We start from the raw sequence: 18,387 nt of genomic DNA, 5'->3' as shown, positions 1-18,387 counted from the left end.
GAGAGAGTTTGAATGTGACATGTGATGGCCATGCTGTGCCTCCCCACGTGCGCAGCGTCCTGTGGAGGCCAACCTGTCGCAAGTCATCGTGTCGCGTCGACCGCGATCGACGGTCCTTACCGCGCCACGTCGTACGGATTGAGGGCGGTGTCTCATTTGCCCCCGGAAAGGTTGTGCCGGGTTCGACCATCGGGGCCCGCGTAAAGTAACCAATATAGGGCGTCGTTTTCATGTTTTGTGTTCGGTCAGTGAATACGTGGCGGTGACGCAGTGACGCATCCCATCGACGTCGCATCAGGCGGCTAGTTTAATGGGGAACACGGATTCGCAGGCACGAAGGGCGCAGATCCGCTGATCTCACGACAGATGTATCACTTCTCCTTCCCCTACCGATGCGACTTGGCTACTATTTCATAAATCACAAGCTTGATCATCACCATCATAATCACGTCCACGAATCACATATTGACTGTCACTGATTTCATGATTGCTTCCTGTTTTCTTTCGTTATATGAAAAGATCAAGACAAGGAGAAGAGACCGCTTGATTGATGTACAAGAATTAAGGACTCCAAAAGAAGCTATTTAGTTCATTCACAAAGAAGCTTAAGAGTGGCCGTGAGTCACGTACAAGTACATACTAGTCATAAAGATGTCTGCTGTCAGCGGAGGGCCGAGAGGACTAATGAAACACTGGCAATGGCATGAAAGCGGCGTCGAGTGTTCCCATGATTGCCATGACGACCCCGGTATCGGCTTCACCGGTCATCGTCTCCATGTTAGTGCCGGTTACGAGATACTGGATGACGTCCATGTTGTCGTAATCCAGTGAGTTTAGATCGCAGCGCGGCGCCTCCGCCACCGCGACAGGGGGCTGAAGCGGCGACCGCTTCCGCTTCTTCTTCCTCTTCTCGTAGGCGATGCCTCTCGCCTTGGCCTGCGAGTCCCTGACCTCCCTCAGGTACAGCCGAACGGCCCGGGCGCCGAAGGGGTTAGCCTCCGGGTGGCCTCCGTTCTCCTCGAAGGCGGCCCGGAGGCGGCCGACGAGGGCGTCGAGGCTGCCCCACGCCTGGCGGAGCGGGCAGGGACATGGCGCCGGCGGGCTGGGCAGGCCGAAGAAGGGGCAGCCGGTGGCGTGGACCTTGGTCTTCCCGAACTGGTCGAGGTGGCGCAGGAACTCCAGCACGTGCGCGCCGCTGCACCGCGACAGCACCAGCGGCGGCCGGTGGTCCTTGAGGTACTGCAAGAAGGTGTTCCAGTCCCGCCGCTTCTGCGACTCGTACCGACTCGGCCGCCCGTCGCCGCTGCCCGCTGCCGCCATCCCTCTCTTCGCTCTGGCGCACAGCCAGCGGCTCTGCGCGTGTGTAGTATGATGGGTGGAGAGCTGGAATCACATCATACTGTTGTTATATATCTAGAACGTAACGTTGCAGTACATAGAAGAGGAGATGGAGGAGGAGGAGGAGGCGCTTATGATGGGTCGGAGGGAGACAGGAAGAAAAGGCGGAATCCACGTTGCGGACGGGACGAGCATGTGACCGAAGAGGCATGGCACCGGTGATGGGAGTAACGTGTCGCGTCGAACCTTCTACTTTTACATGCAGTAATATATTGACCTGTCAGGAAATGACTCACGAGTTACGTCGACGTACGTCCTCTGCATCGGCCTCGGTCGGCGCTTGTCAGACTCTCACCCCCAAAGGACTCCACCAAATCCCAATTGATTCGTTTATTTATACTCCAATTCCAATAAAATATTCACATGTATAAATAAAAAATATATAGTACGTTTGTCTATAAGCCAAAAACATCTTCAAATCATCTTATCGATGAGTAGTTTGATTCATATTTGATTTATAATTTTTTAATAAAAATAAATAATTAACGTGCGATCTTACGATAAGCTGTGAAATTTTTTCTCAATTAAATTAATTGACATAATAAATTATTTATTTATTATTATTATTATTATATATATATATATATATATATATATATATACACACACACAATTGCGTGATAGGAGATGCAATCGATCATTGCGTGTGGCGGTGACCTTACCACTATTAAAATTGCCTCGATGCATGCAAACACGTGATTTTTCTCACGGCAAGTAACTATCCATCAAACGATTCATCTCATTTGTCGTCGTTGACGTGATCGACGATGCTTGAATATTAGTGTTAGCTCGTGATTCACGAATTCGGTAATTTATTGCAGGGAATTCCACACGTGCCTCACACTCTTTCTTTCGTTCTCACGCGTCGGAGCTCCACTGTTCTCCTTTAATAATATTAATCGAGTATAAGTATAGAGGTATAAGTATGTATAAAATGCTTATACAAAAATGATACTATGTTCGGTGATAGACAGATTAGATGAAGTCTTTTTGGACATTGCATTCATACTAATTATCATATTATTTAATAATTTAAATAAAGATGAGACGTAATGAAACATAACAAAGATAAATAATCTCTTTGTGATTTGGAATGTAAGGAGGCTTAGTTATGCGAATTTGGCATGTATTTTAGTATCCCCAAATGCATGCATGGGTAATTAATTCCTAATAGAGTAGTGCTTGAATTACTGCATGTCTTCTTTATGGAGCAAAAAATTAGTTTATGTGAATCTCATAAATCCAAAAGTATCCTTTCCTCATCTGAAATGTATCAATCATATCGAGATAAGATCAAACAAATCATTTAGATAGTTCAGAGGCACTTCCACTACTTTTGCTTCCCGCAATCGATCGATTGCTTTATATATATTCTCCACCACCAAAATCTCTCTCTCTCTCTCTTCCAAGTCTCAAATTGATGACCAAAGAATAAGTTGGTTGAATCACCAACTTCATATTTATTCTTAATGTTGGTGTCTCGAGTTAAATTAAATTCTTATTCTTTGTATCTTTGCATAAAAAAAGATAATTAGCTTATCCCAATTAAGTCAATCTTCCCCCAAATCCCCCATTGATATCAACACTAACTTGTAGAAAAAGCTAGTGAGTTGGCCATCTTAAATTAATGTCACGTTCCTCTCTCCGTCTCTCTCCTCCCCCTCCCCCCAATTTTTTATGCTCATATATGGAGAGAAAAAGAGAACACCAAACAAAAAGCAAGAGAGAGAGAGGGAGAGGGAGAGGGAGAGAGACAAAGCTTAGTGGAGAAGCCACTCTCTCTCTCTCTCTCTCTCTCTCTCTCTCTTTTCTTTGATGCTTTTGTTGGTTCCACATTTGTTCCATTTTGATCCTTTTTGCTCATCTGTTGTTGCTGCTTCTCCTCCCATAATATAAATAGATCGAAACGCGCTCTTCCTCCTCCTCCTCCTCTGTTCTCATCTGTCTTGCTCTTCGGCTTTACTCCTCGGCTTCGATCTCAGATCTCAGCTCGGGAGGAAACCCTAACCCGAGAATTCGATGCAAAGGGGCTATTCTCTCAGCGTTGACGCTCGATCCTCCCCGGTTCCGGCTCCTCGGGAGTTAGGGTTTAGTGGCTGGCCGAGATGACGGGGGGATTCGAGGGGGAAGGAGGGGCTGCCGCCGGGAACCCTAACCGCCCCCCTGACGATCCCAGGGAACTCCGCGATGCCTTCGCAGGTGAATGTTGCTTGCTCGGTTGCTCTCCTTGCTCTCGGTTTTTGGTTCCTGATGTTCTCGGGGCCGATCGTCGTGTTGACGAATTCGGCTGTTCGGATCGTGCATTTGATTTGATCGTGCACAAGTATTCCTACAAGGCCGCGTGGAATTTAGTTTTTTTTTCTTTTTCTTTTTTCTTTACATTTCCATAGATTTTTGCCTATTTGGTGGGTGCTAGTAATTTATTTCTCTGGTTTTGGAAGTGATAGATCGCTTCTCCCAATTTAGATGAGCTTGACCATGCACTTTCGCCGTATTTCTGTGTCGTGTGAAGCCTCGACATCATTACTGCTCTTTAATCATGATAGGAATAACGTGTCTTGGATTTGTATCGTGGTTGTGTGAATATAGATGCCGATATTTGCTACAGCTCTTTTGCAGCTTCTGTGCTTTGTGCAAATCCCAACCAGAAGTATGGAGTTGTTTCTTTTGTATATTCAGTTTGATCATGAGTTGTGGTTCGATTCCACCTAAATTCACCCATTGCTTGCTCATCTGGCTTTGTTGTAGTGCTTCCTCTTTTTTCCCTTTTTTTTTTTTACTTTTAATTATCTGTAACTTGCTGCGATGTGAACGAACATAAACTAATCAGATTGCATTCCTTTATTTGTTATTTGACCTGGCTGGTTGGCAATTTTGCTTATTGTAGATAATACCGTGCTTGATGCCTCACAATATGCATTCTTTGGCATGGCGGTCATGGACGAAGTTGAGTTAGGGGGTTTAAAAGACAATGACAATGATCATGATGGTTTTAGTGGGATTAAGGACGAGTATCATTTCTCTCCTCCTGGAGACAGAGAGGATTTTTTTCCTTCTGGAATACAAGACGTTTATGAGGTACGTTTGCTTGATGTCATTTATATGTTGTTTGAAGTTACATGTAATGTTGGCACACAATATATTGTTTCGTTAGTGATCAGCTTCTTCTTCTGAAGATTGTGAATCTGTACTTGGTAATTACGGATGGATGTCAAGTTTCTTTTTCATGGACAACTATAAGCTTGTTGTGTGTCTTGGAATGTACAACTTGTGAATCTTTGGAGTTGGGCTATATTCGTGCATGGTTGTTAAGTCTTTGACAAACTTGGAAAAGACACTTTTGGGTCGCACAGAATCGCTTCACTGTTTTTAAAATTGAACAAATATAACTGATGATCATCTTATGTATTGGCACTTTGATGACTTAATTGTCTGTCTTTAACAAACTTGGAAAAGACACTTTTGGGTCGCACAGAAATGCTTCACTGTTTGTGACATGGAACAAATATAACTGAAGATCATCTTATGTTTTGGCACTTTGGTGACTCAATTGTCTACGTCTGCTGAGTAAATGATACTGCAAGTTCTTGCACTGTAGTTTCTGTTGGCTTTGTCTTCATGGTGCCTTTTTTTTTAAATCATATTGCTTGCACTGATATTACCTACTTTGACATATTATACAAATTCTCTTGGTTACAATTCTCATCCTGTCAGTATCTCGTTTCATTTGCAGGCTGAAGGATTAGGTTCTCTGTCTGATATTGATGACCTCACGAGCACTTTTGCAAAGGTCAATATTTACCTTTGTATAATCTACTATTTTCTGATAGTTGTTTTCATTTGCATAAATCACGAATGATCAATAGAAATTTGAGTTATATGTTTGCCGTACTATCATAGAGTTTATTAAAACTAATGAAATGTAAAAGAAGGGAAAAGAGATAATTGTAAATAAGTAAAGCTAATATCGTTTTGTAGCTTTTAACTAAAATAATTTAATTGCTAGTATTAGGAAATAAGCATGAGCTGATGCAAATAACTTGTTATATTCAACACGGTAGTTTAATATAGTGTCAAAGTTTATACTTGTTTGTACTTTGTAGCCCAAAGCTTGTTTATGTCCAGAAGCCTCATCGCACAGTCCCGTAATCATGTGTTATTTATGCTATAGTCTATTTGATAAGATTTGTCCGTAAAGTAAAACAAATTAAGATTGAAATCAATATGGACGGAAAAATAGAAGTGTAAATCTGCATAGAGTTAGTTGTGAGTCAGGAATCGTGGGGATTCTTTTTGTGGGATTGGAGCTCGGGTCTACTAGGAATTGTGGGGATTCTTTGAGAGTTATATTACTAGGCCAATGTTTAAGTGTCTTGTAGATGTAGTTTTTCTAAAACTTATGTTTAAGCACATTAGAAACTTTTGGAAGTGCATGGCTTGCCTGGCCATTTATCTCATACCTTAAATTATACTTAAGAAACATCCATTCATTTTTGCTAAATGATGCAGACTGTTATGCGTAATGGTCTCCATCATCATGACAACTTTGGACTAATGCCTCTAAAATCTAACTGTGGAGTTCAGATCTGTAGGATTCATTCTTTCAGCACTTGTGTTTATAATCAACTGATATATGTCCGTTAGTAGTTAGGGAAAACAGTTGTGCACAATATATTTGATATTTGGCTATTTCTTTCATGCTTTTATGTTTATCTAAATATTCAAATTTTCTATTGTTATGGCTTATAAACAAATTTCTGTTATTTCCTGAATATGATTTATTTTGTTGTTTTTTTTCATGGTACATCTGTTCTCTCAAGTAAATTCAAGTATGAACAGGTACAAATAATTTGGACAGCTTATTTTTCATAGTTGGAGGTGCATGCGACCTTTATTACTTTCCTTTTTGTTAATAAAAGCTTATATAACTTTGGGTTTAAAGTGCTGGTTGTTTTGGCCATTCAGCCTGCTGGAGCGTTCTGCAGTTTGAGTTTATCAAAGGACTAAACTTGGTTGCACCATGTTCTTCTAGGAGCTAGTAGATTTGTGACTTAAGAGCAAATGAATGGAAGTGCATGTCATTCAAATTTTGTCTAAAATGCCTCATTTCAATGATGTTCAACTTAAACTTTTCCAGAACAGCCATTAGTTTGCCTGTTATTTTGCATCTGTGTACTGGATACTAGTCATTGAGTCATGATAAATCTTTTTATTAATTTAGTAATGATTATTATTATTTGTTCACTTGTCGACTAAGAATTCTGTATTTATCTTCAGTTGAACAGAGTTGTAAATGACCCAAAAGGTGCAGGAGTTATTGGTGATAGAGGATCTTTTTCTAGAGAAAGTGAGTAATTTTGTTTTACCATCTTTATTCTATTCAGCATGGGTTTTGGATATCTTCCATTAACATATCCATGGATGAATTTTGAAGCTGTTCTGAATTTTATAATGGCTTGTATTGGTATATAAGCATATATCCTTTTATCAGTAAGAATGATGATAGTCAATTTCTTTTTACAAGTGAATAATGATTTTTTAAAAATCAATTGCTATGGATGTCATGCAAATGTCTTTTTCATGGCTATCCTTTTCTGAACAGACATTCTTACTGATTGTGGATTTCTTTGGTTATATGGCTTTAATATATGTACATTTGTTCTAAAGACTTGCTAAAATGTGTTCTATGTCTATTCTTTCTGATAAATCCTGGTTAGAAGAGAATCTCTATCTGAAACTTCGCATCGGATCCCAAATCAGACTTGGCTAGGGTTGAGTTACTTATCCTAACCTATTCGATATACAATCCTGCTGCGATCAGATACCAACCGACGAGATTTGAAACTCCACATCAGATCCTAAACCAGACTTGGCTAGGGTCACGTTACTTAGCAAGAATACAAAGTCCACCAATTCTAGATTCTACAGTAACTACAACCATCGTTGGCAAAAAGGTATTATATGAGAAAAGTTGGACATTTTTCTTTTTACTGGTAAAACTAAATAAAGATCATTGTTTTCCATGTTTCAATCATCATAAGGTTTTTTTGTATTTGGATAGCTGATATTTAAAGCATCTTTAGTGTCATGTTTTTTTTTTAACTTTTCCTGTTTTGCAATTTCTTGAGTTTCCATGGTGTTTCCTCGTGTAGTCTTTTGTCACATGTCTCGGGGTGCTCATGAACATCTATAACTAGATTTGTTAGCTCTTTCTTCTTTGGTTAGGAAAAAATGTTTTTGTTCTGTGTTTCTTTCTGGCACATGATGTGATCAGGGACTAGTCTCCTTTTTGTTTCAGGTTCTTCAACTGCTGACTGGACACTGGAGGGAGACTACTCAAACTGGATTGATCAGCGAATATTAGATGCTGAAAACATTCAGGAAGGTAAAAGATGGTGGTCACAGCCGCGTCCCTCTTATAGTCAGCTTTCAGAATCCAAACCACTGTACAGAACATCTTCATACCCTCAGCAGCAGCAGCAGCAACAACAGCAGCAGCAGCAGCAACAACAGCAGCAGCAGCAGCAGCAGCGACAGCAGCAGCAATATACCCAAGAATCAATTCTCATACCTGATCCATTTTTCACTTCCTACTCTCTATCCAGTGGAGGATCTCTGCCGTTGACAAACCTAACACGGCACTTGAGCATTCCTTCTCTTGCTGCTGGGCTCCAACTGCCTGGCCCAAGTCTCACCCCTTATTCTGATTCTCAGCAACAATTGGGAGGGTTAACTCATGGATTTCACTATGGTGCAGACATATCCCAGATTATTCCTCCTGGCCCTGCAATAAGTAGCCGGTCAATGAACAATTTACTGAACCAATCTAGCCTATTATCGAGTGACAGTTTGTTGCCTAACTTGCTACAGCAACAATTATCTCTACCAAGCAACTTGAGAACTTCACAAATATTATCGCAGCACCAACTACAGAGAATGCAACAGGTCCAGCCATCTCTTCCCCATTTCTCCCACTTGCAGACTAAATTCAACCCCCATGGTTCCCCTCCACAGTTAAGGAACAAGTTTGATCTGGCTTTTCCCATGTCTGATATGAGAGACCATAGATCCAAAGCATCACAAAGAGGAAAACAGAATATGAGATTTTCTCGCCAGTCATCTGATACTGGCAACGTGAGAACTGACAATAAATGGCCACAGATTAGATCAAGGTACATGTCACCTGAAGAGATAGAAAACATCTTGAGAATGCAGAACGCCTCAAGTCACACAAGTGATCCTTACATTGATGACTATTACCACCAGGCTTGTCTTGCAAAAAAATCATCTGCAAGGCTGAAGCACAATTTCTGCCCAACAGGTACAAAAGATCCGCCTTCTCGGTCACGTGGTGGTAATATATCACACACACATGTTCAGATTGATGCACTGGGTAGAGTTATACTCTCTTCGATTCGTAGACCTCGCCCTCTTGTTGAAGTTGATATATCATCCTCATTGGGTGATGGCATCCATGAACAGAAGTCTTCCATGAAGCCACTTGAGTGCGAGCCGATGTTGGCAGCTAGAATCACCATTGAAGATGCTATCTGCCTTCTTCTCGGTGTAGATGATATTGATCGGCTTTTGCAGTTCAACCCGCCACAAGATGGTGGATTGCAGCTGAGGAGGAGAAGACAGATTTTCTTGGAAGGGCTTGCGGCATCACTTAATCTTGTTGATCCACTTGCCCCCAGTAAGGCTGGTCATTCAGTTGGGCTTGGCCCAAAAGATGACATTGTTTTCCTTCGTATAGTCTCTCTTGCCAAGGGTCGCAAGCTCCTATCGCGCTATCTTCGACTTCTCAAATCTGGAAGTGATCTTGCACGAGTGGTCTGCATGGCTATTTTCCGACACCTGAGGTTTCTGTTTGGTGGTTTACCTTCTGATTCCAGTGCGGCAGAAACGTTAGCCAATCTCGTGAAAGCTGTTTCTCTATGTGTGTGCAATATGGAATTAAGTGCCCTCAGTGCTTGCCTTGCTGCTGTGGTCTGTTCACCTGAACAACCACCCCTTCGTTCAGTTGGAAGTTCAGCTGGTGATGGAGCCACCATCCTCATAATATCCGTTCTTGACCAGGCAACCAATCTTCTGACAGACCCCCATTCTGCAAACAGTTGCAGCATCTCTAACCGAAGTCTGTGGCAGGCATCCTTTGATGCTTTCTTTGGGCTCCTTACTAAATATTGCTGGAGTAAATATGACAGTATTCTGCAAATGTTACTTATTCAGGCACCAAACGATACAGTTATTGGATGTGATGCATCCAGAGCTATAAGCAGGGAGATGCCTATTGATCTGTTACGAGCGAGCCTTCCTCATACAAATGAGCACCAGCGTGAGGTGTTACTTGATTTTGCTCAGACGTCGATGCCTATTACTGGTTTTCGCGCACATGGTAGTAGCAGTGGTCCTGCAACTTCTGAATCAGTTCCTGGTTGATGCACCTGGAGGGGTTAGTTAGATGGCTTTTTATTGTGTGCTAGAATGGTTTTCTTTTCTCACATATGTGGCTCTTCAATTAACCGAGCCCTGTTCGTAGCATATCGAGACGATGCAGCATGGGATTTGTAGGATTATGGTAAGATTATAGCTTCTTTTCTTTTTATGTTGTTGTGTTAGCCCGTGTATTGGAATGTAATACTGCCTGCTTGTACATATGCTTCGAAATCAGTCAGGAGTTGTGCCTGGAATTAATATTAGTGCCCTGTACTTGAACTCCACACGAACACATCTCGGACAAAAGATATGCAGTTTCTGTCACTAGCGCACTTACTCTCTTTAAGTGAAGGGTTTATGTTGTTCTTGCAAAATCCCTTTTTAGGCATTGGTTAGTCAGGGGGCATATCCTAGCCAGGATGAGTGATTATGACGTGCACTTGTAATCGGCAAAGTCATCACACTGTTTCTGTTCTGCATTCACCCCTGTTTGGTTGTGATTCAGACTTCAAATTTTAATGTGGATGCTCAAATTCAACCTTTTATTTTAGTGTGCAAAGTGGCATGTTCTTATTTTCACTATGCTACAATGAAAGTTTGTATACTTTGTGGGACTTGGTGGCATGTCTTTGTCGAATCATTTTCATTATGTAACCTATATCCTTTCATTTGTAGTGGTGCTTCCATCTGAGGATTCTTCCGCTGCTGCCCAGATTTAGCATAGTTGCAACGAGGGTAGTCATCATCTTTTTCATCTGATTTCTCAATCTTATATATCCAGGTGTAATTCTTTCTCGGATTTTGGTCAGAGTTATCTGTGTTAATCCATTAGTTATATGCTTGTCGGGTGGGTGGGTGTGTGTTTGTTGTTGCATTGCCGTTCGACCATTGATTCATCCACTGGCAGCATCGTCTCATAGTATTTGCGTCCACCGACCGTCGTCGGTGCATTTGCATCAAAACATCACGTTTTTCTTCTTGTACGACGTTGCACTACCTTTATCGTCTCGACAACTACTGTCGGTGGAACGTATGTTCCTTCCATCGTAGCATGATCGATCCATCACCGTAAGCCATGCCACGGGGCGGCGTCATCCGGTGGAAGGTCGTCGTACTACTAGTTTTTGCAGCCGTCGTCTATGAGAGGCCAAAAGAGTGGTTGTATCGCCGTGATGGGAAGACTTATTACGCACCTAACTCGTAACACATCACGTGAAATTTCTTTCGGGTTTCGAAATATATTATTATATGTCAAGTCATTCGTATGATTCCTTCTTTGCACGGACAGATAGAGCTGTGTGTGTCTCTTATGCGGACAAAGGGCTGGCCAACCGCGAGCCCAAGACATTCTGATATTTTCAGATGGATGTGATTCTTCTCGAGAGAGTTTATTCGAGTCCGTACTGGAAATCCATTTTTCCAATACATAGGTTTTATTATGTTTGTTTACATAATTAATCGATGAAACGATGGCAAATGGATTCGACTTTCATTTCTTCGAAAACACTTGGTTGTGTGCATTCATGAAATGCACGAGCTGTTGGTGTTGGCCACCATCAATTGTTGCTGCTTCTTGTCCTCCTTCCATGCAAAAGCCACAAGCATCGAGTCCTCCGTCGTCGGTAATTCCAACAGATTATTACCGAAAGGAAACGAAGAGAATGTTTCACTCGCTGACGAGTGAACTGTAAAAGATCAAAAAGAAAGCAGAAGACTGTGTTGATTCCTAGACGAGTTCAAGAACATGTGAGCCAAACCTCGGTTCGATGCCTTTTCCCCATCTTTCTCCTCGCTATTCCCTCGCTGCTCTCTTCCTCGTTCGTCTGTTCTTCCCTTGATCCCAGGTGGGTTTCGCCTTCTTAAGACTCGTTTGCTGAGGTTTTCTTCGGAAATTTCGGGTGTTTTTGGCTGGAATTGAAGGCGATTCATGGTGCCGGCACCACAGTGGTAAAAAGTCGATGTTTTGCTTTGGTAGCGTTCCTTGGTGTTCGAAATCTGTGGGTTCGGGAGCTCTGTTCTGCTATTTTGGGGTTTGTCCCCATTCTTTTCTTACTCCAGCAATTTTTTCACCGATTAAAGGTGACATTTTGTCTCTAGTTTCGATTTCTTCTTTTGGCATTAGATCACTCTATTTTGTCAGATGTGGTTGAATCGGGCTTCTAGATCGCTTTCATTCTCTAAGACGTCTACGATGTGAATTATTTGAGTTGCTCCGTTCTATTTTAGGGTTTCCTAACATTGATTAATGCTAATCGTGACATTTTATACAACTTCGATCGTAGCACTCTGATGTCTTTTTTGTAGGTTTTAGTTTTGATTGATTTGAGTTAATGTGCGCTAACGTCTAGTGAACAGGAAGCTTCTGATGGCAGATGCTGGGCTTGATAGGTTAAGCAGGGTTGATTAGTTTTGCAAGACAAAAGCTTTCAGATCTCTCCTCTTCGTTCGAGCGGCTTTTCTAAGATGCTGTCAAACAACAGAAGAGCTCAGCCCAGGGCTGGTAGATCCTGGTCCTTTTCAGGTCTGTCTCGGATGTTCCTGAAAGTGAAGGCTATATAGTTTTGTGGAATAACTTATTGTGATGGTTGATAAATTGGCTCAAGTTTAGGATCACATTTATACTGCTGCTTTTCTTCCTTACTGGAGCAATTTGTTCGTCTACAGATTAGTCACCAATAAAAGTGTCTCTAAAATTTACTCATATGGAAATCGGTCAATTTAGGTCATATACATCATGTTTGAGATTCAGTTTCTGAACAAATGCAGATGAATATATTTTGGATTGTTATTACACATGCATGCATCAAATAGGAAGATGCTTGTATGTATCAGCTCTAACCCTTTTCCATCTTCTCTCAGAAATGGATTATTCAGATACAAAGCAGAAGTCTCATGTTCTCAATAAAGTTTTTATGGCTACTATTATCACTACCATGTGCATAATCGTGATCACGCAAACACCCTGTCACCATGAACCTAACATGGTAAGTTTTTAAATGTGTTCTTTATGTTTGAATTGGCATCCTTTGGTTTAACAAGCTCATATTGATTGGCTGCAGCTAGCATTGAAGCAAAACTGAGTTACCTTTACGAGTGACTAGATTTTTTTTATTAAGACACTTTGCGCCAATTGTGTTGTTTGTTCCATGATCAAGGGGTTACAATAGATTCATATCTATGGACATGGAGCACAAGAGATGAATAAGAAGGAAAAGTCCAAAAGAGATATTGTTGAACATAGTAGCTTTATGTGGTATAGGCAAAAGGCCTAAGAACGTGGGTAATGATGGTTGAAGAGGGTATGCTTAGACTGAGAGCACATAGAAATGATGATAACCACTGTACAAAAAGATTTCTACAATCATTAGCCTCCTGTCTTAGAAACCTACAACAATAGCAACAACTGCAAAGCCATAAGTCCCAACTATTTGGGGTTGGCTACATATATCTTTTGCCGTCTTTGAGATATGTAAAAAGTCATATGTTTAGTTAAGTTTAGAATACTTAGATCATTATTTATAGTTTTTTAAAGGTTTTTTAGGGTCTTCATTTACCTCTTATTGTACCACTAACATTAATTATTTCATTTCGTTTGACTACCGCATTCGGAGGTCTCTTCAACATATGCCCATACCATCATAAACGATTCTCTCTTTCTCTTATCCTCTATCGAAATGATATCTTATTTCTCACGAATAAGACTACATCTTTTTCTATCTTTCCCAGTAGCTCCACACATTTGTGTTAATATTCTCATTTTGGCAACATAAACTTTTTGTATATGTTTTTTCTTAACTACCCAACACTTAGATCCATAAAACGTTGTTGGTCTCACAACTATCTTATAAAATATTTCTTTTAATCTCAAAGGTATTTGATGATCACACAAGATTCTTAACGCCCCTCGCCATTTTAATCATTATGTTTTTACTTTATGAATAATATCTTTATCGAGCTCTCTATCTTGTTAAATAATTGATCCAACATATCTAAAACTCTTATTTAAAGAGACTTCTTGCTCATCTAATTTAACTGTATTCTTTTGTCTATTTCTAAAATCACTAAAATTGTATTGTATATATTCAGTTTTAGTCATACTTAATTAAAGACCTTGAGTTTCTAATACTTGCTTTCCTCAATTTTATAATTAATTTCACTTAGGCTCTTATCAACCAGGACAATATCATCAGCAAATAACATACTCCGGGGTGATTTATCATGTAAGTAATTAGTAAGTTCATCCATTAGTAATATGAAAAATGTAGGGACTTAATGCGGATCGTTGGTGTAATCCTATGCTAATAGAAAACTCACTAGACACACTCTTTATTGTTCTAACACTAGTAACTATATTATCATATATATCTTTAATAACATCCATATAATTAGTGGATGCACTTTTTTTTTTTTTTCTAAAACCCACCGTAATAAATCTCTAGGAACTTTATTATAGGCTTTCTTTGAGTCAATAAAAACTATATGCAAAACTTTTTTTTCTCCCTATACTTTTTCATTAATTGTCTTAATAAATAAAAAAAAATTATATAGTTGATCTTGCAGGCATAAAACCAAATTGATTTTCAGAGATATTTGTTTCATGCCTTATTCTACTTTCGATAAATCTTTTCCAAAGTTTCATAGTATGACTTATTCTGTCTTGGAAGCCTAAAAAAGGGAATTCTAATGGTTGAAATGCTCTACTCTTTTGTATACGTAACCCTTATATAAGTCTATGAAAGCATATCTTAGTTTGGTCATTTAGTCTTTGTTTATGGAATCATAAGCATAAGATCAGTCTCCAACTCCATCATAGATTCTGAGTTAACACAAAGACACTAAATGAGTATCTTGTCTTGTATTTGATCGGGATATGCAAAAAATCTCTCTTGCTTTGCTGCATTCTTCTAACCGGATAGTGTGTCTCCTGTTTGCTCATGTATCTGTTAGTTGTGAATGTTATATTCTGTATCAGCTATGTGTTTTGTGCATTCAGTTATTGATCAATCTTCAATGTTATGTCTTCAAAATTGTTTGCATCGTTGTTTATGACTCAATCATTAACTTGATTCACCCTTTCTAGTTTCACTATCATCACAGTTTTTTGTTATAAGTTGAAGTTGCAAGATAAAATGCAACATGCAACAGTTTCTATATCATGACTTATAAAAATTTACCTGAGTTTTTCTGCTTAGAACTCGTTTATGTATACTTTATCTTGAAAATATTTGGTATCCTGTGTAAAGAGAAAAAAGTATTCTCTCTTTTTTGTCCATTGCTGGCCCACAATCTTGGATACTGTTTAATCAAGTATGAGTAGTATGAGCATAATTTGTAATTTTATAGATACTGAAAGAAGTCTCATTTCTGTTTCCTCACATTACCGTGATTTGGTTTGCTTTCTTCTCAGTTCTCCATTCATGAACGTGGAGTGACTCATGTTTTAGTAACAGGAGGTGCTGGTTATATAGGCTCACATGCTGCACTTCGGCTGTTGAAGGACTCTTATCGAGTAACTATAGTGGTAATATTTTGATTCCTGTGTATTTAAACTTATGTTCTCTTAGTCTTGGTCATTGATATATGAATGCCATTTTTTTTTTTCGTTTTTTTTTATTTAGGGTTTCTCACTTGTTTTATAAACAGGATAATCTTTCCAGAGGAAATATTGGAGCCATAAAGGTCCTTCAGGAGCAGTTTCCTGAGCCCGGAAGACTTCAATTTATATATGCCGATTTAGGAGATGCAAGGACTGTATCCTAGTTATGTGCTTCTAGTCATAGAAGCAGTTTATCCATTTATGGTTATCCACTGGTTTGCAAAGTTATGTTCCTTAACCAACTTTCAGGTTAATCAAATATTTGCAAAAAATGCATTTGATGCGGTTATGCACTTTGCTGCTGTTGCTTATGTGGGCGAGAGTACCCTAGATCCTCTAAGGTCTGCTTCCCTTGTACTCTTAGAGATCAGTTGTTTATGTCTGAGTCTTACTCATGATAATTTGTAGACGTTTCTTGGACCAATTGGTACACTGTTGTCATCTTTTTGTACTTTATTATGGAGCCTGCAGTCTTTGTCAATATCAATTTTGCTTAGCTGGGTCTCCTAAAATGTTGATGTTTGGTGTTTGACTGATGTGTAAAGGATTGGTGGTTTCAGTTGGACAAATTTTCAAATAGAAAGTATGAATAAATTCACCTGCATCTAAACTTTAAAACGGCTTTAATATTAGAGTGAGCTAATAATGTCAAGGTTTCTATAAATGTGGTTAATTTCATTGTTTTAAATATTTGATCAATGATTAGAGATGCTTAATATTTTAGATCTATTTATAGATTTTATAGTTGATAGGAGATTTTTCCCTATAATCTTTTACTGTTTGTTACAAAAGAAATATATTCCTTTAACTATTATTTTTTGTTGAAGGTCACCTCTCAAAGGTACACTTATTGTTTACTGGTTAGAAGTCCTTGAGCCTTTACTTGGTTGCAGTATGTTAAAATGTTTTGTGTATCCCTATCTTCAAAATAAAGTAATCATTGTTTTGCTCGGCAATTGTCACTATATATCAGCTTGTTGAGCTCAGAGGGCCCATCATTTCAATTTATTTATAATCATGAGCTGATATTGTGATATACATTATTATGTTTTGAATCCATTCCAAGGAGAAGTTTTCATGATACTGTTTATCATGTGGCATATGTTCCATGTCACACAGGTACTATCACAATATTACTTCAAATACATTAGTTCTCTTAGAGGCGATGGCAGCGCATGGTGTTAAGACCCTCATTTACTCCAGCACATGTGCAACTTATGGAGAGCCTAAGAAAATGCCTATTACAGAATTAACTCCTCAGGTACGTGAAGTGTTTCAGCGGCCTTGTGATATGTTTTCTTTCTTCGTTCCACAATTGAAACTCATATAAAATGCAATCTTAGTTGCTTTATCTTCTAAATGGTTGGCTAAATGTTGCTGTAGCATCTCTGGACTATATTTAACAAAGAAAAAGAGAAAGAAAGAAGGAAGCTGTTTGTGTTGATTAAATAACTTTTTGGTATATGAACAGGTACCTATTAACCCATATGGGAAGGCAAAGAAAATGGCAGAGGAAATTATTTTGGATTTCTCCAAGAGATCAAGCATGGCTGTCATGATTTTAAGGTCTGTTGCGCCTGTTCTATAGTGAAACTGTTTGGTGCTTATGGACAGGAGTCTACTCTTCAATCAAACACATGATGGAACTCCAATTTCCTATTTACAGATATTTCAATGTTATTGGATCTGATCCTGAGGGAAGGTTAGGAGAGTCTCCCAGACCTGAACTGCGTGAGCACGGGCGTATATCTGGTGCATGCTTTGATGCAGCTCTGGGAATTATTCCAGGTCTGAAGGTAAGCTTTGATGTCTTGTAAGTCATACATGTTGTGCAACTAAATTACTACTGCAAAATCGATTTGAGTGGCAAGGAATAGCATTATGATTTTAAATCATTATGATATATCAATCTTCTTGTAGGTCAAGGGAAACGACTATATAACCCCTGATGGAACGTGCGTAAGGGACTATATTGATGTTACCGATTTGGTTGATGCCCATGTAAAAGCTCTTAACAAGGCAGAACCAGACAAGGTTGGCATATACAATGTCGGCACAGGAAAAGGTCAATAATTTTTTGTCGATTATTCTTTCATCACTGATTCGGAACCTCCCTTTTCTCTGATAGTCTTATTTTTTTTGTCAATCCAAGAAGCCTGATAGCATAGTTTAGCAGAAATAGCTAATTGTTTAACTCATTTAACCTTAATTTTGGTTTCTCATCAATCAGGAAGATCTGTGAAGGAGTTTGTTGAAGCATGCAAGAAAGCCACTGGGGTTGACATCAAAGTCGAGTACTACGGCCGCCGACCAGGCGACTACGCTGAAGTTTACAGCGACCCCTCCAAAATCAATAGTGAATTGAATTGGACAGCACAACACACGCATCTTTTAGAGAGTCTCAAAATTGCATGGAGATGGCAGAAATTACATCGAAATGGATATGCTCCACCGAAAGCTGTGACCTACTGACATAGGCCTTCTATCATCTGTAGTCAGATAAGTTTTATGTTGTCTGATGCTTATTTCTTGGTTGATATGTGGGTGATTTCAGGGTGTCTCGTATGTTTTCTTGTTCGAAATAGTAATTCATTGTTGTTCGCGAACACACAAAGTCGGAACAATTTATATTGCTAAGTGCTCGACCTTTGTTGTTTTTATTTTGTACATTCCTATCTAAGAAGCTACACTTGTATGGATTTATGGAACTTCTGGATTGGAAATTTTGAACTTTATTTGATTTCCTTTTGCCTGTAACTAGAAAGATCATATTTGTAGCTTGAATCATGTTGTTGTTGTCAATCATACTCATTGGGTTGTGAGAAATAACCACACCGACACATCAACCAAATGTTGCAGATAAAATTGGCAGAAAAAATTTGGCCCTCGTTGCTGATTCCCAGGGTTGGATGTGTGTTTGTATTGTCCTAAATGCACACATTGTTCTTTGATTG

At 39.4% G+C, this 18,387-nt stretch overlaps 3 protein-coding genes across 11 annotated transcripts; 2 read left to right on the top strand and 1 right to left on the bottom strand.

Moving 5' to 3' along the window:
• Nucleotides 1–148: 148 nt before the first annotated feature.
• LOC135611301 (protein G1-like1) lies at nt 149–1,671 on the bottom strand. The gene has a single exon (XM_065106941.1). It carries the CDS (start codon nt 1,318–1,320, stop codon nt 682–684), a length of 639 nt encoding a protein of 212 aa, XP_064963013.1. The 5' UTR covers nt 1,321–1,671; the 3' UTR covers nt 149–681.
• A 1,477-nt stretch (nt 1,672–3,148) lies between these two features.
• Nucleotides 3,149–10,382, top strand: LOC103982225 (protein PAT1 homolog 1). The gene is made up of 5 exons (XM_009399080.3): nt 3,149–3,597; nt 4,286–4,476; nt 5,132–5,188; nt 6,676–6,745; nt 7,697–10,382. The coding sequence occupies exons 1-5, from the start codon at nt 3,504–3,506 to the stop codon at nt 9,838–9,840; spliced, it is 2,556 nt and encodes an 851-aa protein (XP_009397355.2). The 5' UTR covers nt 3,149–3,503; the 3' UTR covers nt 9,841–10,382.
• Nucleotides 10,383–11,224: 842 nt separating this feature from the next.
• Nucleotides 11,225–18,173, top strand: LOC103982226 (probable UDP-arabinose 4-epimerase 1). 9 transcript variants are annotated; one of them, XM_009399088.3, is made up of 11 exons: nt 11,225–11,583; nt 12,193–12,358; nt 12,697–12,821; nt 15,245–15,358; nt 15,481–15,588; nt 15,683–15,774; nt 16,553–16,694; nt 16,905–16,999; nt 17,100–17,229; nt 17,354–17,498; nt 17,664–18,173. In XM_009399088.3, the coding sequence occupies exons 2-11, from the start codon at nt 12,301–12,303 to the stop codon at nt 17,903–17,905; spliced, it is 1,251 nt and encodes a 416-aa protein (XP_009397363.2). In that variant the 5' UTR covers nt 11,225–11,583; nt 12,193–12,300; the 3' UTR covers nt 17,906–18,173. The 9 variants fall into 9 exon arrangements, with proteins under 9 accessions (XP_009397363.2, XP_009397360.2, XP_009397362.2 ...); XM_009399085.3 differs by having other exon boundaries at nt 12,186–12,358; XM_009399087.3 differs by having other exon boundaries at nt 11,225–11,598.
• The last annotated feature ends 214 nt before the right edge of the window (nt 18,174–18,387 follow it).

This window comes from Musa acuminata, chromosome BXJ2-4, assembly GCF_036884655.1.
Source record: "Musa acuminata AAA Group cultivar baxijiao chromosome BXJ2-4, Cavendish_Baxijiao_AAA, whole genome shotgun sequence".
Classification (NCBI taxonomy): domain Eukaryota; kingdom Viridiplantae; phylum Streptophyta; class Magnoliopsida; order Zingiberales; family Musaceae; genus Musa; species Musa acuminata.
Note: the sequence above shows the minus strand (reverse complement) of the source record. Positions and strands in the feature narration are given on the sequence as shown.

What these genes read in the sequence shown, in the direction of transcription:
- LOC135611301 (XM_065106941.1), bottom strand. Translation starts at nt 1,320, where the DNA reads ATGGCGGCAGCGGGCAGCGGCGACGGGCGGCCGAGTCGGTACGAGTCG.
- LOC103982225 (XM_009399080.3), top strand. Translation starts at nt 3,504, where the DNA reads ATGACGGGGGGATTCGAGGGGGAAGGAGGGGCTGCCGCCGGGAACCCT. An exon ending in GAATACAAGACGTTTATGAG is followed by an intron (nt 4,477 to 5,131) that starts GTACGTTTGCTT and finishes TTTCATTTGCAG; the next exon opens with GCTGAAGGATTAGGTTCTCT. An exon ending in AGGATCTTTTTCTAGAGAAA is followed by an intron (nt 6,746 to 7,696) that starts GTGAGTAATTTT and finishes TTTTTGTTTCAG; the next exon opens with GTTCTTCAACTGCTGACTGG.
- LOC103982226 (XM_009399088.3), top strand. Translation starts at nt 12,301, where the DNA reads ATGCTGTCAAACAACAGAAGAGCTCAGCCCAGGGCTGGTAGATCCTGG. An exon ending in TAGATCCTGGTCCTTTTCAG is followed by an intron (nt 12,359 to 12,696) that starts GTCTGTCTCGGA and finishes ATCTTCTCTCAG; the next exon opens with AAATGGATTATTCAGATACA. An exon ending in ATTTAGGAGATGCAAGGACT is followed by an intron (nt 15,589 to 15,682) that starts GTATCCTAGTTA and finishes ACCAACTTTCAG; the next exon opens with GTTAATCAAATATTTGCAAA.